Here is a 26,091-nt window from a genome sequence, read left to right as displayed (position 1 = left end):
AATTTAAAAAATGAACACATTAAAAAATAAATAAATAAATAAAAATTAGCATATTGGGGACTGCATAAATCAAAAAGAAAAATAATTAAAAACGACAAAAATTTTGGTGGCTGCACCTCACCTAAAAATGCAAAAAAAAAAAAAGTGACACAAATGTCCTCAAAAATAAAAGTAAGAAAGTGACAACTTTGGGAAGAAAAGGAGGGAAAATGGAAAAGTGTCTGTGGCTGGAATGGGTTAAAGGGGGCGTGCTAATGCTTACACCCCTGACACACCCCCTCTGGCCTTGCCTTGTGTTCAGTGTTGCGTCAGCGTTGACAGAGGCCACGCCCCTCAGTATAAGAGCGGGCCTTGGCTGATTACGGCTCAGTGCAGAAGCCGCAGCGAGCAGTGCGCTTTACACGTGGATTTCCGGCTTATTACACACGTGTCCCGGCATCATGAAGGAATGTAACGGAGCCGACCCGCCGGTGCCCCCCGGTCTGCAGCGGCCCCAGAAGGACTCCTCTACGTGCTGCGCTCGCACCCGGCGCTTCCTCGGCGGCAATGCCCTGGTGCTGCTGACCGTGGCCGGGGTGCTGGCGGGCGCGGCGCTGGGGATGGGGGTCCGGCAGCTGGAGCTGGATGCGGCGCAGATCTCCCGCTTCTCGTTCCCCGGGGAGCTGCTGCTGCGGCTGCTGAAGATGATCATCCTGCCGCTGGTGGTCTGCAGCCTGGTGTCCGGCGCCGCCTCCCTGCAGCCCTCCGCCCTGGGGAAGCTCGGCGGCTGGGCGCTGCTCTTCTTCCTGGTCACCACGCTGCTCGCCTCCGGCCTGGGGGTCTGCCTGGCGCTGCTCATCCGACCCGGGGACGGCGCCGAGGCCAAGCTCGGGAAGGAGGGCGACATCCCGGAGAAGAAGGAGGTGGTGGACTCGTTCCTGGACCTCATCCGGTGAGTTACGGGGATCGGCGGGAGGCAGATGAGCCGGGGACTGGGGGAGAAGAGGAGCCGGGGGACTGGGGGAGAATGAGGTAGGGGGGGAGAAGAGGAGCCGGGGGACTGGGGGAGAATGAGGTAGGGGGGGAGAAGAGGAGCCGGGGGACTGGGGGAGAATGAGGTAGGGGGGGAGAAGAGGAGCCGGGGGACTGGGGGAGAATGAGGGGGGGGGGGAGAAGAGGAGCCGGGGGACTGGGGGAGAATGAGGGGGGGGGGGGGGGGGAGAAGAGGAGCCAGGGGAACTGGGGGAGAATGAGGAGGGGGGGGGGGGGAGAATGGGGGAAGAAGAGGAGCCGGGGGGGGGGGGAGAAGAGGAGCCAGGGGAACTGGGGGAGAATGGGGGGGGGGGAGAAGAGGAGCCAGGGGAGAATGGGGGAAGAAGAGGAGCCGGGAGAATGAGGTAGGGGGGGAGAAAAGGAGCCGGGGGACTGGGGGAGAATGAGGGGGGGGGGGGAGAAGAGGAGCCAGGGGATCTGGGGGAGAATGAGGGGGGGGGGGGAGAAGAGGAGCCAGGGGATCTGGGGGGGGGGGGGGAGAGGAGCTGTGGGAAAATGGGGGAAGAAGAGGAGCCGGGGGACTAGGGGAGAATGGGGGTAGAAGAGGAGCCGGGGGACTGGGGGTAGAAGAGGAGCCGGGGGACTGGGGGTAGAAGAGGAGCCGGGGGACTGGGGGAGAATGGGGGGAGAAGAGGAGCCGGGGGACTGGGGGAGAATGGGGGGAGAAGAGGAGCCGGGGGAGAATGGGGGGGAAGAGGAGCCGGGGGAGAATGGGGGGAGAAGAGGAGCCGGGGAATGGGGGGGGGCGCGAGGCTGTGGAGAGGATTTGGGGGGAGATTTGCTGGGGTCACATCTATCACATCGGATGAAGAGGATGGGGGTCACTGAATATCTTCTGTTGGTAACAGATGGGAGTTGTGGATTGTGGGGTGCAGATGATATTGGGTTGTTGGTTAGATGAGGGGCTCTCGCCCCCTCCCCCTACACGTGTGTGCCCTCACTCATCCTCTGTATTCAGCTGATGCAATGTTGACCATTGATTGTGTGATGACACGTGGAGGGGGCGTGGCCCTGGTGACATCACTCTCCCTCCCCTTGTGATGTCAGCAGCTCTTTATTTCCGTGCGTCACTCCTGGTCTCTGTTTAGAGTCCGGGATGTTCCTCCTCTGACGTCAGAGCCTCCCCCACAGTGAGCGGGAATCCGGCCTCTTGTTGCCTGATTACTTGCTGTTATGTCTGGTTGCTATGGAGACCAGTGGAGATGTCTGGGGGGGCCAGAGGTGGACTGTACATGTCGCTGCCTCCTCGTCCTGACAGCTGTTGCGTGCAGGCAGCTGTGGTTGCCGGATGTCTCTTCCTTGTCTGATGTTCGTCTTCTCTCCACAGAAACATCTTCCCTTCGAACTTGGTGTCGGCCGCCTTCCAGTCGGTGAGTTTGTTGCGGCACCCCCGAGCTGTGGGTGGGCTGTAGTGGCGGCTGCGGTGGGCTCCTCCCGGGTGGCAGCGCTGTGACCTGTGTGCTTCTCTTGCAGTACTCCACCTCCTATAACTGGGAGTACCTCAATGGTTCCCGCCTAGAAGGAAACGTGTCCGAGGCCGCAGACATGAACAGTACGATACAGGTGAGCGGCCATCGTCCTCTGTCCACCATCGTGCCCCCCACTGCCTGTGTCTCACCGCTTGTACCCTCTAGGTGCCCTATGGTAAAGAGGTGGAGGGCATGAACATCCTTGGCCTGGTGGTCTTCGCTATAGTCTTCGGGGTTGCGCTGCGCAAGTTGGGGGAAGAGGGAGAGATTCTCATCAAGTTCTTCAACTCCTTCAATGAAGCCACGATGGTGCTGGTGACCTGGATCATGTGGTAGGTGCCGCAGATGTGGCAGCTGATCAGGCAGAGCCACCTCCGCCCGCTAATGGTCTGTCCGCTTCCCAGGTACGCGCCGCTCGGTATCATGTTCCTAGTGGCTGGAAAGATCGTGGAGATGGAAGATGTGGTGCAGCTGTTCACCAGCCTGGGCAAGTACATCTGCTGCTGCCTCGTGGGCCACGCCATCCACGGCCTCATCGTCCTGCCACTCATCTACTTCGCCTTCACCCGGAAGAACCCGTACCGCTTTCTCTGGGGCATCATCACTGCTCTGGCCACAGCGTTTGGGACATCTTCTAGGTGAGATTGTCAAGGGGGTAGTGATGTGTGTGTGTGTACACAGCAGAATAGTGAATGCAGCTCTGGAGTATAATACAGGATGTAACTCGGGATCAGTAATGTAATGTATGTACACAGTGACTGCACCAGCAGAATAGTGAGTGCAGTTGTGGAGTATAATACAGGATGTAACTCAGGATCAGTAATGTATGTACACAGTGACTGCACCAGCAGAATAGTGAGTGCAGCTCTGGGGTATAATACAGGATGTAACTCAGGATCAGTAATGTATGTACACTGTGACTGCGCCAGCAGAATAGGGAGTGCAGCTCTGGGGTATAATACAGGATGTAACTCAGGATCAGTAATGTAATGTATGTACACAGTGACTGCACCAGCAGAATAGTGAGTGCAGCTCTGGGGTATAATACAGGATGTAACTCAGGATCAGTAATGTATGTACACAGTGACTGCACCAGCAGAATAGTGAGTACAGCTCTGGAGTTTTATCCTGATGTAGTGCTGTGGGAGCTGTAGTGTTAATTCTTCTGCTCTTCCTTTAGTTCGGCCACTCTCCCTCTGATGATGAAATGTGTAGAAGAAAACAATGGCGTTTCTAAACAAATCAGCAGATTCATCCTCCCGATCGGTGCCACAGTTAACATGGACGGCGCGGCGTTGTTCCAGTGTGTGGCGGCCGTCTTCATTGCGCAGCTGAACACTCACCCCCTGGACTTCATCCAGATCATCACCATCCTGTGAGTGCGGTGCCCGCAGCGGCGTCTCTCCTGATCAGGGACCATATATCAGGCTCTGACCTTTCCTCTTCGCTTTCTCTCAGGGTCACGGCCACTGCGTCCAGTGTGGGGGCTGCGGGTATCCCGGCGGGCGGTGTGCTGACACTCGCCATCATTCTCGAGGCGGTGGGGCTGCCCACTAATGACATCTCCCTCATCCTGGCTGTGGACTGGTTGGTGTAAGTATCGGCCTTTGGTTTCTACAGTGTTTTTGATAACTGGTTTGTAGCTGAGGGCCGAGTTCTGATGTGACGAGGGCGGCTGCGGGAGCGGCTGCTGTAACCTGACACAGGCGGAAAATAATCCACATGATTAGTCAACACCGGCCACAAGTCGAAATGTAAAAATGGGTGGAAATAATTCTTTAAAGTGCCTTAGTCACCTGGGCCAAAGCTGTATTGTGACTATGTATGATACTTCAGAGCTGCACTCGCTATTCTGCAGTTAAGATCTCACATTGCGTGTCTTCAGAGCGCAAAGACAAAGTAAAAATAGGGTAAATACATAACTCCAGACACATCCAGTATCCACAACGCAGACCTGTAATGAGAGATCTGTAGAGTTCAGCACCGCTCGCTGATGGTCCCAGGACCTCAACACAAGTCTGGTCTGAATGTGACAATGTTTTGGATATGGCTGGTTCTGATCTAAGTTTTCTAAGTAGACAAGGGTAAATGCCATCAGATCTTCTCTGTTGGTGTTAGGAGGGAATGTGATGTATAGCCAGGGTCAGACGTGGATCAGGAGGTTCTGATCAAGTTTTCAGATGACTGTATAAAGCTTGGTCCATAGTGGGCCTTGCCTGCCCCTTAGCTGCTACTTGTCCACAAACTGTTTTCTATCATCAACCTGCAGCAGAGGGAGTTCAGCTCTGGAGTATTATGAATCAGTAATGTAAAGTGTGCAGGGATGGGTCTCTGAGAGCGCTCTGATTTGTTCCCTCGCTTTGGCCGCCATTATACTAACTCCATTTTTGTTTCCTTCCCCCAGTGACCGCACTTGTACCATTCTGAATGTAGAGGGAGATGCGTTTGGTGCTGGCCTTCTCCAGGTTTATAGCGACCGGACAGCAAAAACCAGTGGTGACGATGTGGCCCTAACATCGGTACGAGTGGTGGAGGATCAAACAGAAGGCAACCCCCTCCTGAAGGACGCATGCGTGGTGGTGGACGGGTATAGCCCTTCAGAGAAGGAGTCTACCATGTGAGGCTGAGAGCGGGGACCTCTGGACTTGTTTAGGTCGAGGGCAGTTTTATTTTTTTATATTATATTATTTTTTTTTACGTGAATTTTAACTTATGCTGCATCTTTGGGGCAATCGGGTTCGTTCTCCTGCAATCAGGGCCCAGCGCTGCCTCCTTTACCTCCAATCACGATGATGTAATTATCTGCCAGCGGCTCCTTCCTGTGTCCGCCATGCTGCATGGAGCCGTTTCCCAGGTTCCGCACTATTTTATACGTTGTTTGGGGACTCGTGTGTCTGTAACTTTATTTTGGGAACGTTTGTGATATATATATAGATATAGATATATATATAATATTTTTTTTTTTTTTGTATTTTGGGACCAAATTGACTTTTTTGTAGAATAATTAGGGCGGAGGCTGCAGTGTGGTGCGGAGGTTGTGGCCTCCTCTCTAGGACCGCTCTATGGGGTCCACGTGACTGATTACTGTCCTGCGGCAGGGTGCAGAGCTGGGGATGCTGTTGCTGCTGATCAAGCACTGTACAAGATATGTGTAATATGGAGTCTGTTACTAGTGATAACTCCCAACATCCAAACATTGTGAGTGACTGAACGGATGATGGGAACGTAGTGCTCAATGAAGTAAAGACAAAAAAAATATCACATAATTGTTTGTATTGTGTAGCTTCTCAGTAACACAGCTTTGATCTCAGATACAATGGTCATTTCCCTCCTATCTGGCCCTAGGAGCTCACGCTCTCATCACTCCCACCCTCTCTGGCTATATAAGGTGTTGTAGCGCCATCCTCTGCTCAGGAGTAAAGTTTGGGAGTCAGTCTGTTCAATGTACACTGCTCAAAAAAATAACGGGAACACTTAAACAGAATATAACTCCAAGTAAATCTACCTATCCACTTAGGAAGCAACACTCACCATCAATTTCACATGCTGTTGTGCAAATGGAATAGATGGAAATTATTGGCAATTATCAAGACCCCCTCAATAAAGGAGTGGTTCTGCAGGTGGGAACCACAGACCACATCTCAGTACCAATGCTTTCTGGCTAATGTTTTGGTCACTTTTGAATGTTGGTTGTGCTTTCACACTCGTGGTAGCATGCGACGGACTCTACAACCCACAGAAGTTGCGCAGGTAGTGCAGCTCATCCAGGATGGCCCATCAATGTGAGCTGTGGCAAGAAGGCTTGCTGTGTCTGTCAGTATAGTGTCCAGAGGCTGGAGGTGCTACCAGGAGACGTGGAGGGGGCTGTAGGAGGGCAACAACCCAGAAGCAGGACCGCTACCTCCGCCTTTGTGCAAGGAGGAACAGGAGGAGCACTGCCAGAGTCCTGCAAAATGACCTCCAGCAGGCCACAAGTGGGCATGTGTCTGCACAAACGGTTAGAAACTGACTCCATGAGGGTGGTATGAGGGCCCGATGTCTGCAGATGGGGGTTGTGCTCACAGCCCAACACATTGCAGGACGCTTGGCATTTGCCACAGAACACCAGGATTGGCAAAGTCTCCACTGGCACCCTGTGCTCTAAACAGATGAAAGCAGGTTCACACTGAGCACATGTGACAGACGTGACAGAGTATGGAGACGCCGTGGAGAACGATCTGCTGCCTGCAACATCCTTCAGCATGACCGGTTTGGCAGTGGGTCAGTAATGGTGTGGGGTGGCATTTCTTTGGAGGGCCGCACAGCCCTCCATGTGCTCTCCAGAGGTAGCCTGACTGCCATTAGGTACCGAGATGAGATCCTCAGACCCCTTGTGAGACCATATGCTGGTGCGGTTGGCCCTGGGTTCCTCCTAATGCAGGACAATGCCAGACCTCATGTGGCTGGAGTGTGTCAGCAGTTCCTGCAAGATGAAGGCATTGAAGCTATGGACTGGCCGCCCGTTCCTCAGACCTGAATCCGATTGAGCACATCTGGGACATCATGTCTCGCTCCATCCACCAACGTCACATTGCAGCACAGACTGTCCAGGAGTTGGCGGATGCTTTAGTCCAGGTCTGGGAGGAGATCCCACAGGAGACCATCCGCAACCTCATCAGGAGCATGCCCAGGCGTTGTAGGGAGGTCATACAGGCACGTGGAGGCCACAGACAATACTCAGCCTCATCAGGAGCATGCCCAGGTGTTGTAGGGAGGTCATACAGGCACGTGGAGGCCACACACAATACTCAGCCTCATCAGGAGCATGCCCAGGCATTGTAGGGAGGTCATACAGGCACGTGGAGGCCACACACAATACTGAGACTCATCAGGAGCATGCCCAGGCATTGTAGGGAGGTCATACAGGCACGTGGAGGGCACACACAATACTCAGCCTCATCAGGAGCATGCCCAGGCGTTGTAGGGAGGTCATACAGGCACGTGGAGGCCACACACAATGCTCAGCCTCATCAGGAGCATGCCCAGATGTTGTAGGGAGGTCATACAGGCACGTGGAGGCCACACACAATCCTCAGCCTCATCAGGAGCATGTCCAGGCGTTGTAGGGAGGTCATACAGGCACGTGGAGGCCACACACAATACTCAGCCTCATCAGGAGCATGCCCAGGCGTTGTAGGGAGGTCATACAGGCACGTGGAGGCCACACACAATGCTCAGCCTCATCAGGAGCATGCCCAGATGTTGTAGGGAGGTCATACAGGCACGTGGAGGCCACACACAATGCTCAGCCTCATCAGGAGCATGCCCAGGTGTTGTAGGGAGGTCATACAGGCACGTGGAGGCCACACAATACTCAGCCTCATCAGGAGCATGCCCAGGCATTGTAGGGAGGTCATACAGGCATGTGGAGGCCACACACAATATTCAGCCTCATCAGGAGCATGCCCAGGTGTTGTAGGGAGGTCATACAGGCACGTGGAGGCCACACACAATACTCAGCCTCATCAGGAGCATGTCCAGGCGTTGTAGGGAGGTCATACAGGCACGTGGAGGCCACACACAATACTGAGCCTCATCAGGAGCATGCCCAGGCGTTGTAGGGAGGTCATACAGGCACGTGGGAGGCCACACACAATACTGAGACTCATTTTGACTTGCTTTAAGGACATTACATCAAAGTTGGATCAACCTGTAGTGTGTTTTTCCACTTTAATTTTGGGGGTGACTCCAAATCCAGGCCTCCATTGGTTAATAAATGTGATTTCCATTGATCATTTTTGTGCGATTTTGTTGTCAGCACATTCAACTTTGTACAGAACAAAGTATTCAATGAGAATATTTCATTCATTCAGATCTAGGATGGGTTATTTCACTGTTCCCTTTATTTTTTTGAGCAGTGTATAAAAAATGATGCAAAAGAAATGGGACGTCACTCCAGTAGTCAATCAGATGGGGCAGTTTTCTCACGCTGCCCCGGGAAGAAACCGGACTTTTATTTGGTGCAAAAAAAAAAAAAAGATGTGGTTGACAGGTCTGTCACCGTATTCATCTGTGTTAAAAACTGATGGCAATATGGACGCAAGTCTTTGAGCATCCGTTTACTTGGTACAATCAGCAAGAACACATTGATTAATGCTCTTTTGTCTAGTCACCCTCCACAACAGCATCACAGGAGATTCTCCCTGCCGTAATAGGGACAGGAAACACAGAGGTGTTTGTGTTTGAGCGTGCACGTGGAGTTTAGGAATTGGATTAATAAAGATCACCTGCAGGAACTTGCCTGCACTTGCTGAGGCCAAAGAGGGGGAGGATCATCCAATAAGATGCTGCTCTGGAGTCCCGGCACCTGGATAAAAGGAGCCTGGACTGAAGGCGCTATAACGTAGGACCTTTCTATGATGGAGGGTGGTAATTCTTCCTGCTCTGCATCTGCAGAACCCAGTAAGTACCTGGCATTGGTAGGCCTCTTTATCTTTGGAGCAGGATTTTTAAAGGAATTTATATTTATCGACTCCCTTCTCTTTCAGGGAGACCAGGATCCTGCTCCAAAAAGCAAAGACAAGATGTCCTATAAATGTGCCATCTCCTGCAAAAAACTATCATCTTCCCATAAAGTCAAAGTTGCACAGACAAAATCCTCAAAGAACAAAAGCCCTCTTTAATAGAAGAGCTAAGAGGAATGGTCTGCCAGGAGGTCCAGTCGGCCCTAGCTTCGTTTTCCCAGTGGTTTTCGGTAACCCCATCAGGGGCAAAAAGAGGAAAATATGTACGGATGAGCAATCTGACTCGAGACTCGCAGGAAGATCAGAGATCCTTCACTAGCGAGTGGTGGGAAGAAGGCGCGTCAACAATAGGTACAGATCAGACCCATGGAAATAAAAAATATTTTTGGTCAGAGGACATGGAAAAACTTCTCACAGCAGTGCGAACCACCATGAATGTGGAGGAAACTACCCACACTGTCCAAGATGAAATGTTTGGGGGTCTCAGGACACAAAAGAAAATGGTATTCCCATCGCGAGAACATACAAAGTCTGATATTTGACAAGTGGCAGCTTCTAGAAAAGTGAACTGAAGGTGAGGTTCCTGCTACAGGAAAAAAAATATCTAAATGTTGGTCAGAAATAATGAAGGTAAATATTCGAATAGCTAAAGTGGCAAAAAAGACAACATTGCCATTTGAAGACTCCTCACAACGAAGAGACCCAATGGATCGCAAAATGGACAGCCTCCTAAAGAAATCCTGGGAGACATCATCAGCACTGTTAAACGCAAATGTATATATATATATACTTGTAAAGCAAGATCCATGTTCCGATAGTTGAACCAGCTGGCAGAACATCTCAACATAGGAACCTCAAGAGAAGAGCTATTGGGATCCATACCTCTCCTGCAAAAGACCCCAGGATTCTTAGCTGACGCTCCCGCAGAATCAGTAAGAACAGCGGTCAGATCTTCAATCTTGTCGAACTCAACTGAATATAGCTTCCAAAATTAAGCTCTGCTCTATTACCTTCAAAGGGGAGTACATGTAATAGATGAATTACTGGAGAAAGCATTGGATAAGAAGAAAACGCGGCCAGGTCCCAAGGTGGCCAAAAAACGGTCCTTTCGTGCCTAACAGTCAGCCCCCCTTCATATAGGGGAAAAGGGAAAACCGGACGCTGGAGCGATCCCCAGGGAGGTAGAGGCAGGAACATCTTACTCTCCCAGGATCAACATCAGGAAACACAATGATGCCGAAAAAGTAGGGGGTCGGATCTCCGGGTTCCTCTCCCAGTGGCAGAAGCTCACCCCAAATCAATGGGTTCTACGGTCGATATAGATTGCATTCTCCAAACCGCCACATATTCTAAGAATAACTTCCCTCTGGAATCACAGAGCGTCTTAACATCAGGGCTCCGGAAATTACTAGTCACAGGGGTAGTTTCCCCAGTACCAGAAACAGATTGCGGAAAGGGACATTATTCCTGAGTGTTCTTTGTGAAAAAACAAAACAAAAAGGGACCCACAAAATAATAAACCTAAAACCTCTGAACGTACATATAAAAGTACAAAAGGTTCAAGATGGAATCGTTAAAATCTACCATTCCACTAATAGGACAAGATTTCGTGATGGCAACCATCGACCTTTGGGATGCTTATTATCGTATCCCCATTCATCCAGCACATCGTAAATCCTTAAGGCCCAAGGATGTCAGGTATTTCACTATCAGTTCAACGTCCTTCCATTTGGAATTTCATCGGCACCCCGGGTATTCACCAAGATCATTGCAGAAGTGGTGGTGTCCATCAGGAACCACAACATCTGTATCGTTCGCTACCTCAACGACTTTCTGGGGATAGGCCCGTCAGAGCCAATCCTTGAAGCTCACAGACGGGAAATCTTCAGACTCTTACATCCCTGGAGTGGATGATAAGACTATCAGAAATCCGACCTGGTCCCTTCCACCAAAAAGGTCTTCCTAGGATTCTGTTGGATTCTCAGGACCACATATCTCTGCTACCGAAAGAAAAACTGATTCAGATACGATCCAAAATGATAGCTTTGTGAGCTCAGAGGAAAATATCTCAGATTCACAATGGCAGTCCTGGGTTCCTTGACCTCAAGTATCCAGGCTGTAGCTTGGGTCCACACAAGAAGCCTTCAGACTCACATCTTATCCTGTTGGGACGGAAACCCGGGATCCCTAAGCAGAAGAATCCGCTTACCTGGCCAAGTAAGAGCCTCGCTCAGCTGGTGGCTCAATCCAAAAAAATGTGAGCAGAGGAGTGGCCTGGAATCAGAATCCACTATCAACCATCACAATGGACGCCACCAGAAGAGGATGGGGAGCCACAGTTTCCCATGCCTCATTCCAAGGGGTATGGTCTCAAGACATCAGTCTTCGCTCATCCAGTTTCAGGGAGTTAAAATACAAAAATATACTCCGACAATATGACCACAGTGACTCATCTACGCCACCTAGGAAGCACGAAAGCCTAAAAACTATTTCAGGCAGTATCTTTAGGTAGAACGACATGTGCTCTCCCTATAAGCATTACATCTAAAAGGTTCCACCAACGTCCAAGCAGAGAAATCATACAAGCGGGAGAGTGGAGTCTAAATGTGGAAGTATTTCAGATGCTAACACAAAAGTAGGGTCTCCCAGAGGTAGACCCGTTTGCTACCCATCAGAATACGAAAGCAAATATTTCTCCCTAGATCCGAACGACACCTGTTTAGCGGTATACATTTTCGCTCACCGCTGGGAATTCAAGCTGCCAGATGCCTTCCCTCCAATTCCTGTTCTGTCAAGAAGATTGCAGAAAATGGGGAAGGACAAATAGACAATCCTAGTGGCACCTCTCTGGCCGAGAAGACGCTGGTTCAGAGCACTGAATAGTATGAAAATAGAAAGTGCCCTGGTTCTTCCATCAATCAGCAACCTTCTTCACCAAGGGCCGATTTATCACCGAGATCCTCAGGCCTTACATCCGTCATCCTCAGTCCGTCATCCTAAAGGCTAGTGCTCCCTTTAACAAAGTGGTAAATACACTTCAGAAAAGCCAATAAGAAATTAAAATTTATAACAAAATATGGAAAACTTTAATCTCCTGGTGTGACTCTACCCTGCCGAATCCTTTACATCCGAACGCGGCTCAAATCCTTGATTTTTTTTTTTTTGCAGAGTGGGCTGGAGAAGGGTTTAAAGACTAGCACTCTAAAAGGTCCAAGTTTCAGCCCTTAGCACATACTTCGATCAAAGTCTAGCAGAACATCGCTGGGTCAAGAGGTTTATGACTGCAGACTGTTGGTTACAACCACTGGTATTGAATTCGCTCCCGACATGGGATCTGAACGTGGTTCTCAAAGGTCTCACAATAACACCATTTGAGCCTACAGACACTATAGACTTCGATAAACTGTCCTGGAAAGCAGCCTTCCTGGTGGCAATCACGACAGTGAGGAGAGTGAACTACAGGCCCTCTCGACCAGAGAACCCTATCGATTAAGAACTGTAGACAATAGGATCTTTTTTTTGTCTGGACCCATCCTTTTTACCCAAAGTAACTTTGGCGTTCCATATGTCCAAAGAAATCGTGTTACCTTCCTTTTGCCAAAACTTGTCCAATAGTAGAGAAATGGAATTCCATACACTGGAGGTACGTAGGAAGAACTATCCTTCACCATCTTCAAAGATCAAAATCCTGGAGGAAGTATCAGAATATCTTCAAACAGCACGATGGACACAAAAGCACGATGGACACAAAAGCACGATTGCTAATTGGATCAAAACTGCAATAGGTGGAGCTTACGAAAACCAAAAATTAGTACCTTCAGAAAAGCTCACGGCACATTCCACTAGAGCTGTATCTGTCTCATGGGCTGAAAGGGCAAGCGCCTCCATCGAGCAGATCTGCAGAGCCGCTACCTGGTCCTCTGTCCATACCTTTTCAAAACATTTTAGACCAGGTCGAATACTGATTTGGCCTTTGGAAAAAAAAAAGTTCTCCAGGCCATTGTCCCTCCCTAAAAATTGGTGGTGCTGTTGTGGAGGGTGACTAGAGAAAATAGAATTAGACTTACCGGTAATTCAATTTCTAGGAACCCTCCACGGCAGCATGGGTAATCCCACCCTACCATTTTGTTGTATGATTTGTTTGGTATAAATGAATATGTAAGCATTCATACCGATGTGGTCCTTTATAAAAACATTGGAGAGAGGAAGTGGGGGGGGGGGGGGGGGGCTATTTCTCCTCTTTGTGTTTCCTGTCCCTATTAGGGCGGGGAGTATCTCCTGTGGTGCTGTTGTGGAGGGTTCCTAGAAATCAAATTACCAGTAAATCTCCTATTTTCACCATGTGGCAGGAATATGGGATTTATTTGCTTCCACTGTATCTACCCCTGATAATGACATCATAACCCGTGCGGTTCTCGCCTCTGCAGGACACTGGAGCTGGGGATACCAACCTTAGAGATCAACGACACTACAGTGTGCCGTTACTCCCAGTGTGAACTAGTCTGCAATCCCATGGGATGTAGCGCACCATGGCCTCACCCATCAGCTGATTAGTAGGGGATCCTATGGTACCCCCCCAGTCTTTTAATTGGCTGGATAAGTTCTAGAAGTTCTGCTGGACTTGTGGTGCTGATGTCTGTCCCGGCTCAGGACTGCACTCTTCTCACTGCTCGGTGTGGAGGAGAGCTGACTCTTCATTGCTTTCCATAAACTAACAGGACACATGAATGAGCAGAAACATCATTTTTGTGAAAATGCACAGAAAAAGATAATTCTGAGGCTGTGTTATTCCAGAACTAGGGCTGTCAGTGAATAGAAACATTATTGTGAGGATGAGTAACAAATGTACCCAGTGGAGATGAACCTCAGCGCACCGTTACAATGTATCAGTGCAGGAAAAAGGACGGAGGAGCTGTGTGCTGCCGAGCGCATTCTCTACACTGATCTGGAGGGCGATAACGACGAGCCGCTGACATTTACATACGTCTATTGGAAAGATCAGGGTTAAAGACTTCTCATCCTCCTGAGATATATATATATATATATATATATATATATATATATATATATATATATATATACACATATACACAGTACAGACCAAAAGTTTGGACACACCTTCTCATTTAAAGATTTTTCTGTATTTTCATGACTATGAAAATTGTACATTCACACTGAAGGCATCAAAACTATGAATTAACACATGTGGAATTATATACTTAACAAAAAAGTGTGAAACAACTGAAAATATGTCTTATATTCTAGGTTCTTCAAAGTAGCCACCTTTTGCTTTGATGACTGCTTTGCACACTCTTGGCATTCTCTTGATGAGCTTCTAGAGGTAGTCACCGGAAATGGTCTTCACTTCACAGGTGTGCCCTGTCAGGTTTAATAAATGGGATTTCTTGCCTTATAAATGGGGTTGGGACCATCAGTTGTGTTGTGCAGAAGTCTGGTGAATACACAGCTGATAGTCCTACTGAATAGACTGTTAGAATTTGTATTATGGCAAGAAAAAAGCAGCTAAGTAAAGAAAAACGAGTGGCCATCATTACTTTAAGAAATGAAGGTCAGTCAGTCCGAAAAATTGGGCAAACTTTGAAAGTGTCCCCAAGTGCAGTTGCAAAAACCATCAAGCGCTACAAAGAAACTGGCTCACATGAGGACTGGCCCAGGAAAGGAAGACCAAGAGTCACCTGTGCTTCTGAGGATAAGTTTATCCGAGTCACCAGCCTCAGAAATCGCAGGTTAACAGCAGCTCACATTAGAGACCAGGTCAATGCCACACAGAGTTCTAGCAGCAGACACATCTCTACAACAACTGTTAAGAGGATACTTTGTGCAGCAGGCCTTCATGGTAAAATAGCTGCTAGGAAACCACTGCTAAGGACAGGCAACAAGCAGAAGAGACTTGTTTGAGCTAAAGAACACAAGGAATGGACATTAGACCAGTGGAAATCTGTGCTTTGCTCTGATGAGTCCAAATTTGAGATCTTTGCTTCCAACCACCGTGTCTTTGTGCGACGCAGAAAAGGTGAACGGATGGACTCTACATGCCTGGTTCCCACCATGAAGCATGGAGGAGGAGGTGTGATGGTGTGGGGGTGCGTTGCTGGTGACACTGTTGGGGATTTATTCAAAATTGAAGGCATACTGAACCAGCATGGCGACCACAGCATCTTGCAGCGGCATGCTATTCCATCCGGTTTGCATTTAGTTAGACCATCATTTATTTTTCAACAGGACAATGACCCCAAACACACCTCCAGGCTGTGTAAGGGCTATTTGACCAAGAAGGAGAGTGATGGGGTGCTACGCCAGATGACCTGGCCTCCACAGTCACCAGACCTGAACCCAATCGAGATGGTTTGGGGTGAGCTGGACCGCAGAGTGAAGGCAAAAGGGCCAACAAGTGCTAAGCATCTCTGGGAACTCCTTCAAGATTGTTGGAAGACCATTTCCGGTGACTACCTCTTGAAGCTCATCAAGAGAATGCCAAGAGTGTGCAAAGCAGTCATCAAAGCAAAAAGTGGCTACTGTGAAGAACCTAGAATATAAGACATATTTTCAGTTGTTTCACACTTTTTTGTTAAGTATATAATTCCACATGTGTTAATTCATAGTTTTGATGCCTTCAGTGTGAATGTACAATTTTCAAATTCATGAAAATACAGAAAAATCTTTAAATATGAAGGTGTGTCCAAACTTTTGGTCTGTACTGTATATATATATATATATATATTATATAATATATATGCGGTGGTGACCAAAAACCACCATATATATCTAGCGCAGCACATTGCGTCTCCGTTTAGAGCCGGATCAAACCCGTTCCTGCTTTTCTTAGAAACATTTTCAAGGTCAGTGATGCCTTATCCTATAGTGCAGCACAGCGCTGCCCCCCAGTGGTTAAAGTCTTTAAGTGCAGGAATGTCCTTGCAGCATCAGTGTCATCCATACTATATACCTCAAACATCTGGTAGATATAAGAAAGCACACGGCCTCCGTCATCCTCAATGTTCTAGTTCAGTCTTTGCTAAATGAATTCTATTTTGACAAATCTACTGGTCACTGGAACGGCGATGGGTAGTAAAATGGACCCGCGATACGCCAACTTCCCATGGCTACATAGATAATATCCTATTCATCGAAATCTAATAGATCCTATAAATATGAGCCCGGACTGGTAACGTACACAGAACTCAGCATTCTGGACCCCACCATAAAACTTTGTTATGGCTCAGGACAGACATCCCATTGTCATAAACCTACTGATTGGCGTCCAGACCTCACAAGACGGCTTGTACACGCTCTGCCTTTCTGGAAGGGGGCCCCCTCTTCTGACAGGGTGACACCTTGGGAGCCAGATCTTTCTACTTCTGCAGTCATTTAGGACATGGCGCTGAGATGATACCTTTTTTTTCATTTTTACAGCCCTTGGATTTGGTCTAATTTGCATGCCTGGTCCACATAAACCCAAACCCCGTCCTCACGACCCCAACACATCATGGTCTTTAGGATCGCCTTAGTATTGCACAGGTGAGACGTCCTGTGGAAATTTCTGATGCGTTGATACCAATCCATCACTTGTGCCATACTAAGGAAATCCTGAAAGCATGATGTATTGGGGGCCGGGGGGACTGGAGTTTGGAAAACACTGACCTAACTGGTTTTCCACACAGCGGTTTTTGGAAAAATGCCATTGCAGTTTGAGTCCAGGCCTGAAGTGGAGCCAGAAAGCTAAAAACGCTGCGAAGCCTTAAAAGGATATTGATGAATAGATGTAGAATGTTCTCCCTGATTTACCGTCCCCCAGAAGAGGATTCCTCCCATACAGAGAGGCCCACTGTGCGCCTCGGCTTGTGAGCTACTGCCCCCCGATATCTCCAGCAGTCCCATAGGCAATAAATGGTTTTATTTATTCATTGGCAACGTTTCCCACATGGGTTAATTTTATATCTTCATCGATTGGACATATAAAAGAAGTGGCAACAGGAAATCTGTTTTGATTTTAGATTGGCTACAGGTGGGGGACGGATTTAATTGATATATATATATATATATATATATTATTATTTTTTGTTGTTGTTAAGTTGTCACTTTTTTCTTATACTCGCTCCCTCACCCCCAACCAGGGGACTGGGACTTGGAACTTCACGGGGAATACAAAGATGACAACAACGGGGCCCTTCAGCTGGCACATAACTGCCATGATAACCCATCGGCACCCAGCGATCTCATTGTGTAGAGAAGGGGGATGAGCACGCACGTGGATTGCAACCATTTAAATGCTGCTGTCACAAACTGACAGCAGCGATTGGAGCCAACTCCTGTCGCTGCTGTTTGAGGCAGGTAACACAGTCAGCAGCTGCCGTTCACAAGGTGGGATCAGCGCCTGATCTCGTTCCTTACACCCTCACTGGACATTGAAGGTACTTGGACATTGTACACAGGGAAGGGGTTAATAGACAACGACGAGATAACCATTCTAAGTCGGAGGCGACAAGGGATCCTCATCATTTCCTGAGCCTCTTATGTTGTTGTGGGCCCTGTTCTAGCATCCTGCACCCCCCCCCCGGCTCCGGCCTCACTGCCCCTCTATTCTCAGTACGGCTGGGTTCGGATACTGAGGAACCTCTATTACTCTCTCCCCAAACTTCATTTTCAGCAGCTCCACGTGGTGATTTGGAGCCTGAACTAAAGCACCAGCAAAAGGCAGCGTCTGAAGGGGCTGGAGGAAGCTCTCTGGAAACTCAATGTCCTGAGGGTGACCGGTCCACGAGTCCCGGGTCATTAACCCATCTCGGGGATAGAAAGGCCACAGATCCACATGTAAGTGGTTGCTCTGACTGTACTGCACCCTGAAGAAGTCGCCCTCCACGGCCCGCTCCCACACAAAGCCCTCCTCATCTATGAGAGACCCACCCTGAGCCCCCCGAAGTTCTGGGCACAGTGGGATATCTTCCAGATAGATGCCAAGATCCACATCATAGTCCCAGGGTATGATATCTCCGTGCCGGGCTGCCCCCAGCAAGCTTCCGCCTTCGAGCCAGTACCTCATGTTGTTTGCTTCCAGGACTTTGATAACATGGAGGGCAGTGACCCTCAGCGCACGGAGGCAGCAGGGGGGCGTCCAGCGCCCCTCATACAGGTAATCAGGTGTTTCTCCAACCACAGTCCCAAAGCAGCGCGGGGTCTCCTTACTGCACCCAAACCAGCGATCTCCTCCGTCCAGACCACGGACCCGTCTCACGTTCAGCGTTCGCATTGTCGCTGCCTCCTCCGCTCGCTCTGCTTGCTCTGCCTTCCAGCGACCATGGTCTGTGGCCGGAAACGGAGTGCGAGGAAACACAGCGTCATCCATCACCTTAACCTTCCACCCCCGAAGAGCTGCCTGAATAAATATGGCCGCCTGCAGAGGGCGGGAGAGAGGGAAGGGCAAGTCAAACAAGTCGCGGGAACGGATCAGAAGGACGGCAGCTCCAGACACGGCTCCGCAGGACTCTCCGGTGCCGGCCATGCTGTACTGTGCCGTCCACTCCCGCTGAGACACGTTCAGATGCAGACAGCGCAAGGCACCGCCAGCTCCGGCCGCCACCAGCCTGACACCAGGTGGAGCATCGCGCAGTCCTCGAGCCATCCGCTCCAGTAGATCAGGAGGATCCAGAGCACATCCATCCGGAACCAGCGCCACCAGACGAGTGCGAATGTGGGACTCTAGGCGGGAGGCAGAGCCGGGCTGCTCCGGGGACGGGTGAAGCCGCAGCAGGGTTATCCCAGGTACAGGGGGGTACGGAGCCGTCTCTGAAGCCACGAGGATATGGAGAGAAGGGCGGGAGCGCAGGAAGGTGCGGTGTAACTCCGCCAGGCCATGCTCAAAGGGGCGGAACTCACGCACAATGACGGTGACCCCCGCGGACAGAGAGGGTGGAGGGTGTCCGGCCGGCCGAATGTGGAGGTGCCAGGTGTAGTAAAGCAGCAGCAGGTTACAAACCAGAGTCAGAGCCACCAGGACGTGGCAGAGCGGGCAGCGCATCCTGCGCCCATCACAAGTCACTGCCCAGCCTGGGGGAGAAAACAACACATTACTACACCAGGGATAATGGGGGCTATCGGCGCTCAGCTCTGTCTGACAGTGGATGATGGGGGTTGTGGGCGCTCAGCCCTGTCGTGGATCATGGGGGTTGTGGGCGCTCAGCCCTGTCGTGGATCATGGGGGTTGTGGGCGCTCAGCCTTGTCTGGATGATGGGGGTTGTGGGCTCTCAGCCCTGTCGTGGATCATGGGGGTTGTGGGCGCTCAGCCCTGTCGTGGATCATGGGGGTTGTGGGCGCTCAGCCCTGTCGTGGATCATGGGGGGTTGTGGGCACTCAGCCCTGTCGTGGATCATGGGGGGTTGTGGGCGCTCAGCCCTGTCGTGGATCATGGGGGGTTGTGGGCGCTCAGCCCTGTCGTGGATCATGGGGGGTTGTGGGCGCTCAGCCCTGTCGTGGATCATGGGGGGGTTGTGGGCGCTCAGCCCTGTCGTGGATCATGGGGGGTTGTGGGCGCTCAGCCCTGTCGTGGATCATGGGGGTTGTGGGCGCTCAGCCCTGTTGTGGATCATGGGGGTTGTGGGCGCTCAGCCCTGTTGTGGATCATGGGGGTTGTGGGCGCTCAGCCCTGTTGTGGATCACGGGGGTTGCGGGCGCTCAGCCTTGTATGGATCATGGTGGTTGCGGGCGCTCAGCCTTGTCTGGATGATGGGGGTTGTGGGCGCTCAGCCTTGTCTGGATGATGGGGGTTGTGGGCGCTCAGCCTTGTCTGGATGATGGGGGTTGTGGGCGCTCAGCCTTGTCTGGATGATGGGGGTTGTGGGCGCTCAGCCTTGTCTGGATGATGGGGGTTGTGGGCGCTCAGCCTTAGCCTTGTCTGGATGATAGGGGTTGTGGGCGCTCAGCCTTGTCTGGATGATGGGGGTTGTGGGCTCTCAGCCCTGTCGTGGATGATGGGGGTTGTGGGTGCTCAGCCCTGTCGTGGATGATGGGGGTTGTGGGTGCTCAGCCCTGTCGTGGATGATGGGGGTTGTGGGCGCTCAGCCTTAGCCTGGTCTGGATGATAGGGGTTGTGGGCGCTCAGCCTTGTCTGGATGATGGGGGTTGTGGGCTCTCAGCCCTGTCGTGGATGATGGGGGTTGTGGGTGCTCAGCCCTGTCGTGGATGATGGGGGTTGTGGGTGCTCAGCCCTGTCGTGGATGATGGGGGTTGTGGGCGCTCAGCCTTAGCCTTGTCTGGATGATGGGGGTTGTGGGCGCTCAGCCTTAGCCTTGTCTGGATGATAGGGGTTGTGGGCGCTCAGCCTTGTCTGGATGATAGGGGTTGTGGGCTCTCAGCCCTGTCGTGGATGATGGGGGTTGTGGGTGCTCAGCCCTGTCGTGGATGATGGGGGTTGTGGGTGCTCAGCCCTGTCGTGGATGATGGGGGTTGTGGGCGCTCAGCCTTAGCCTTGTCTGGATGATGGGGGTTGTGGGCGCTCAGCCCTGTCATGGATGATGGGGGTTGTGGGCGCTCAGCCCTGTCGTGGATGATGGGGGTTGTGGGTGCTCAGCCCTGTCGTGGATGATGGGGGTTGTGGGTGCTCAGCCCTGTCGTGGATGATGGGGGTTGTGGGCGCTCAGCCTTAGCCTTGTCTGGATGATAGGGGTTGTGGGCGCTCAGCCTTGTCTGGATGATGGGGGTTGTGGGCTCTCAGCCCTGTCGTGGATGATGGGGGTTGTGGGTGCTCAGCCCTGTCGTGGATGATGGGGGTTGTGGGTGCTCAGCCCTGTCGTGGATGATGGGGGTTGTGGGCGCTCAGCCTTAGCCTTGTCTGGATGATGGGGGTTGTGGGCACTCAGCCCTGTCATGGATGATGGGGGTTGTGGGCGCTCAGCCCTGTCGTGGATGACGGGGGTTGTGGGCTCTCAGCCCTGTCGTGGATGACGGGGGTTGTGGGCTCTCAGCCCTGTCGTGGATGATGGGGGTTGTGGGCTCTCAGCCCTGTCGTGGATGATGGGGGTTGTGGGCTCTCAGCCCTGTCGTGGATGATGGGGGTTGTGGGCTCTCAGCCCTGTCGTGGATGATGGGGGTTGTGGGCTCTCAGCCCTGTCGTGGATGATGGGGGTTGTGGGTGCTCAGCCCTGTCGTGGATGATGGGGGTTGTGGGTGCTCAGCCCTGTCGTGGATGATGGGGGTTGTGGGCGCTCAGCCTTAGCCTTGTCTGGATGATGGGGGTTGTGGGCGCTCAGCCCTGTCGTGGATCATGGGGGGTTGTGGGCGCTCAGCCCTGTCGTGGATCATGGGGGGTTGTGGGCGCTCAGCCCTGTCGTGGATCATGGGGGGTTGTGGGCGCTCAGCCCTGTCGTGGATCATGGGGGGTTGTGGGCGCTCAGCCCTGTCGTGGATCATGGGGGGTTGTGGGCGCTCAGCCCTGTCGTGGATCATGGGGGTTGTGGGCGCTCAGCCCTGTTGTGGATCATGGGGGTTGTGGGCGCTCAGCCCTGTTGTGGATCACGGGGGTTGCGGGCGCTCAGCCTTGTTGTGGATCACGGGGGTTGCGGGCGCTCAGCCTTGTATGGATCATGGGGGTTGCGGGCGCTCAGCCTTGTCTGGATGATGGGGGTTGCGGGCGCTCAGCCTTGTCTGGATGATGGGGGTTGTGGGCGCTCAGCCTTGTCTGGATGATGGGGGTTGTGGGCGCTCAGCCTTGTCTGGATGATGGGGGTTGTGGGCGCTCAGCCTTGTCTGGATGATGGGGGTTGTGGGCGCTCAGCCTTGTCTGGATGATGGGGGTTGTGGGCGCTCAGCCTTGTCTGGATGATGGGGGTTGTGGGCGCTCAGCCTTAGCCTTGTCTGGATGATGGGGGTTGTGGGCACTCAGCCCTGTCATGGATGATGGGGGTTGTGGGCGCTCAGCCCTGTCGTGGATGATGGGGGTTGTGGGCGCTCAGCCTTAGCCTGGTCTGGATGATAGGGGTTGTGGGCGCTCAGCCTTGTCTGGATGATGGGGGTTGTGGGCTCTCAGCCCTGTCGTGGATGATGGGGGTTGTGGGTGCTCAGCCCTGTCGTGGATGATGGGGGTTGTGGGTGCTCAGCCCTGTCGTGGATGATGGGGGTTGTGGGCGCTCAGCCTTAGCCTTGTCTGGATGATGGGGGTTGTGGGCGCTCAGCCCTGTCATGGATGATGGGGGTTGTGGGCGCTCAGCCCTGTCGTGGATGATGGGGGTTGTGGGTGCTCAGCCCTGTCGTGGATGATGGGGGTTGTGGGTGCTCAGCCCTGTCGTGGATGATGGGGGTTGTGGGCGCTCAGCCTTAGCCTTGTCTGGATGATAGGGGTTGTGGGCGCTCAGCCTTGTCTGGATGATGGGGGTTGTGGGCTCTCAGCCCTGTCGTGGATGATGGGGGTTGTGGGTGCTCAGCCCTGTCGTGGATGATGGGGGTTGTGGGTGCTCAGCCCTGTCGTGGATGATGGGGGTTGTGGGCGCTCAGCCTTAGCCTTGTCTGGATGATGGGGGTTGTGGGCACTCAGCCCTGTCATGGATGATGGGGGTTGTGGGCGCTCAGCCCTGTCGTGGATGACGGGGGTTGTGGGCTCTCAGCCCTGTCGTGGATGATGGGGGTTGTGGGCTCTCAGCCCTGTCGTGGATGATGGGGGTTGTGGGCTCTCAGCCCTGTCGTGGATGATGGGGGTTGTGGGCTCTCAGCCCTGTCGTGGATGATGGGGGTTGTGGGCTCTCAGCCCTGTCGTGGATGATGGGGGTTGTGGGCTCTCAGCCCTGTCGTGGATGATGGGGGTTGTGGGCTCTCAGCCCTGTCGTGGATGATGGGGGTTGTGGGTGCTCAGCCCTGTCGTGGATGATGGGGGTTGTGGGTGCTCAGCCCTGTCGTGGATCATGGGGGGTTGTGGGCGCTCAGCCCTGTCGTGGATCATGGGGGGTTGTGGGCGCTCAGCCCTGTCGTGGATCATGGGGGGTTGTGGGCGCTCAGCCCTGTCGTGGATCATGGGGGGTTGTGGGCGCTCAGCCCTGTCGTGGATCATGGGGGGTTGTGGGCGCTCAGCCCTGTCGTGGATCATGGGGGTTGTGGGCGCTCAGCCCTGTTGTGGATCATGGGGGTTGTGGGCGCTCAGCCTTGTTGTGGATCACGGGGGTTGCGGGCGCTCAGCCTTGTATGGATCATGGGGGTTGCGGGCGCTCAGCCTTGTCTGGATGATGGGGGTTGTTGGCGCTCAGCCTTGTCTGGATGATGGGGGTTGTGGGCGCTCAGCCTTGTCTGGATGATGGGGGTTGTGGGCGCTCAGCCTTGTCTGGATGATGGGGGTTGTGGGCGCTCAGCCTTGTCTGGATGATGGGGGTTGTGGGCGCTCAGCCTTGTCTGGATGATGGGGGTTGTGGGCGCTCAGCCCTGTCGTGGATGATGGGGGTTGTGGGTGCTCAGCCCTGTCGTGGATGATGGGGGTTGTGGGTGCTCAGCCCTGTCGTGGATGATGGGGGTTGTGGGTGCTCAGCCCTGTCGTGGATGATGGGGGTTGTGGGCGCTCAGCCTTAGCCTGGTCTGGATGATAGGGGTTGTGGGCGCTCAGCCTTGTCTGGATGATGGGGGTTGTGGGCTCTCAGCCCTGTCGTGGATGATGGGGGTTGTGGGTGCTCAGCCCTGTCGTGGATGATGGGGGTTGTGGGTGCTCAGCCCTGTCGTGGATGATGGGGGTTGTGGGCGCTCAGCCTTAGCCTTGTCTGGATGATGGGGGTTGTGGGCGCTCAGCCTTAGCCTTGTCTGGATGATAGGGGTTGTGGGCGCTCAGCCTTGTCTGGATGATGGGGGTTGTGGGCTCTCAGCCCTGTCGTGGATGATGGGGGTTGTGGGTGCTCAGCCCTGTCGTGGATGATGGGGGTTGTGGGTGCTCAGCCCTGTCGTGGATGATGGGGGTTGTGGGCGCTCAGCCTTAGCCTTGTCTGGATGATAGGGGTTGTGGGCGCTCAGCCTTGTCTGGATGATGGGGGTTGTGGGCTCTCAGCCCTGTCGTGGATGATGGGGGTTGTGGGTGCTCAGCCCTGTCGTGGATGATGGGGGTTGTGGGTGCTCAGCCCTGTCGTGGATGATGGGGGTTGTGGGCGCTCAGCCTTAGCCTTGTCTGGATGATAGGGGTTGTGGGCGCTCAGCCTTGTCTGGATGATGGGGGTTGTGGGCTCTCAGCCCTGTCGTGGATGATGGGGGTTGTGGGTGCTCAGCCCTGTCGTGGATGATGGGGGTTGTGGGTGCTCAGCCCTGTCGTGGATGATGGGGGTTGTGGGCGCTCAGCCTTAGCCTTGTCTGGATGATGGGGGTTGTGGGCACTCAGCCCTGTCATGGATGATGGGGGTTGTGGGCGCTCAGCCCTGTCGTGGATGACGGGGGTTGTGGGCGCTCAGCCCTGTCGTGGATGATGGGGGTTGTGGGCTCTCAGCCTTAGCCTTGTCTGGATGATGGGGGTTGTGGGCGCTCAGCCTTGTCTGGATGATGGGGGTTGTGGGCGCTCAGCCTTGTCTGGATGATGGGGGTTGTGGGCGCTCAGCCTTGTCTGGATGATGGGGGTTGTGGGCGCTCAGTCTTGTCTGGATGATGGGGGTTGTGGGCGCTCAGCCTTGTCTGGATGATGGGGGTTGTGGGCGCTCAGCCTTGTCTGGATGATGGGGGTTGTGGGCGCTCAGCCTTGTCTGGATGATGGGGGTTATGGGCACTCAGCCCTGTCGTGGATGATGGGGGTTGTGGGCGCTCAGCCCTGTCGTGGATGATGGGGGTTGTGGGCGCTCAGCCCTGTCGTGGATGATGGGGGCTGTGGGCGCTCAGCCCTGTCGTGGATGATGGGGGCTGTGGGTGCTCAGCCCTGTCGTGGATGATGGGGGCTGTGGGCGCTCAGCCCTGTCGTGGATGATGGGGGCTGTGGGCGCTCAGCCCTGTCGTGGATGATGGGGGCTGTGGGCGCTCAGCCCTGTCGTGGATGATGGGGGCTGTGGGTGCTCAGCCCTGTCGTGGATGATGGGGGCTGTGGGTGCTCAGCCCTGTCGTGGATGATGGGGGCTGTGGGTGCTCAGCCCTGTCGTGGATGACGGGGGTTGTGGGCTCTCAGCCCTGTCGTGGATGATGGGGGTTGTGGGCTCTCAGCCCTGTCGTGGATGATGGGGGTTGTGGGCTCTCAGCCTTAGCCTTGTCTGGATGATGGGGGTTGTGGGCTCTCAGCCTTAGCCTTGTCTGGATGATGGGGGTTGTGGGCGCTCAGCCTTGTCTGGATGATGGGGGTTGTGGGCGCACAGCCTTGTCTGGATGATGGGGGTTGTGGGCGCTCAGCCTTGTCTGGATGATGAGCGGCTCGGTCTGACAATCCGGTTACTATGGAGATATTGCTACACAGGTTATCAGGCTCCATAGTAACCGGTCACATGACTGTTACACAGCCCCAGACAATGGGCCAGTGGGGCCCTAACCTTGGCCGGGCCCGGGTACAGTATAGGGACCCTCTAACCTCGCGCACATCTATGCCGCCGGTTCCTATGGGGCCACACCGACCTATAATTACGTCTTCAGGTTTCCTCTTTTCTTACCTTTAAAAGCCCCGGAATCCCTGATGGAAACGTGACCGGAGAGCAGGCGGTGCCGGCTCTACGGGGGAGGAGCCGCCATCACCGCAGTTTCCGCCGCTGGATACATTGTATCACTTAATTTACATCAGACTCACGTGTCTGCCTCTGGTGCCCGCCCCCTGTGACGTCACTTATTTTAAACTTTATTGTTCTCCGTGACACAGACATAAATAAAAACGTCTGATCCTCCAGGCTCTTGTCTCCGCCCACCTCCTAAACACCACTGCCGGCTCCTCCCTCAGCCACAGATGACGTTTTAGTCTCTTCTTTGACGTGGCAGCGCATTGAGGGTGGAGCTAGTAGCGAGCATTTATACCTGCAGCCTAGGCAACTATGTGCTCATTGGCTTGCAGAAAGCTAAACACTAATCAGTGATTGGCTGTTACATTTCTCGGAGTAATGTTACTGGCTGAGCTCAGTGTCAGTCATGCAGGCTTTTTTTAGGGGCGTGGTTT

At 52.9% G+C, this 26,091-nt stretch overlaps 2 protein-coding genes across 2 annotated transcripts; one reads left to right on the top strand and one right to left on the bottom strand.

The window, feature by feature from the left end:
- Positions 1-343: 343 nt before the first annotated feature.
- SLC1A5 (solute carrier family 1 member 5) lies at positions 344-5,767 on the top strand. Its single transcript, XM_073642124.1, has 8 exons — positions 344-931; positions 2,360-2,402; positions 2,506-2,595; positions 2,667-2,833; positions 2,906-3,139; positions 3,682-3,876; positions 3,960-4,094; positions 4,906-5,767. The coding sequence occupies exons 1-8, from the start codon at positions 441-443 to the stop codon at positions 5,120-5,122; spliced, it is 1,572 nt and encodes a 523-aa protein (XP_073498225.1). The 5' UTR covers positions 344-440; the 3' UTR covers positions 5,123-5,767.
- An 11,137-nt stretch (positions 5,768-16,904) lies between these two features.
- Positions 16,905-25,860, bottom strand: FKRP (fukutin related protein). The gene is made up of 2 exons (XM_073642123.1): positions 25,598-25,860; positions 16,905-19,069 (listed from the first exon to the last, which is right to left on the bottom strand). Exon 2 carries the CDS (start codon positions 19,038-19,040, stop codon positions 17,592-17,594), a length of 1,449 nt encoding a protein of 482 aa, XP_073498224.1. The 5' UTR covers positions 19,041-19,069; positions 25,598-25,860; the 3' UTR covers positions 16,905-17,591.
- Between the last annotated feature and the right edge of the window lie 231 nt (positions 25,861-26,091).

The sequence above is a fragment of the Phyllobates terribilis genome, unplaced genomic scaffold (assembly GCF_046119375.1).
Source record: "Phyllobates terribilis strain yellow unplaced genomic scaffold, ASM4611937v1 Scaffold_7__3_contigs__length_470593459, whole genome shotgun sequence".
Classification (NCBI taxonomy): domain Eukaryota; kingdom Metazoa; phylum Chordata; class Amphibia; order Anura; family Dendrobatidae; genus Phyllobates; species Phyllobates terribilis.
This window is presented reverse-complemented; position numbering and strand designations above follow the sequence as displayed.

Bases quoted from the DNA above. Each gene is read 5' to 3' on its own strand.
- SLC1A5 (XM_073642124.1), top strand. From the start codon at position 441: ATGAAGGAATGTAACGGAGCCGACCCGCCGGTGCCCCCCGGTCTGCAG. The intron at 2,596-2,666 runs GTGAGCGGCCAT...TGTACCCTCTAG, and splicing joins ACATGAACAGTACGATACAG to GTGCCCTATGGTAAAGAGGT. The intron at 3,140-3,681 runs GTGAGATTGTCA...CTCTTCCTTTAG, and splicing joins GCGTTTGGGACATCTTCTAG to TTCGGCCACTCTCCCTCTGA.
- FKRP (XM_073642123.1), bottom strand. From the start codon at position 19,040: ATGCGCTGCCCGCTCTGCCACGTCCTGGTGGCTCTGACTCTGGTTTGT.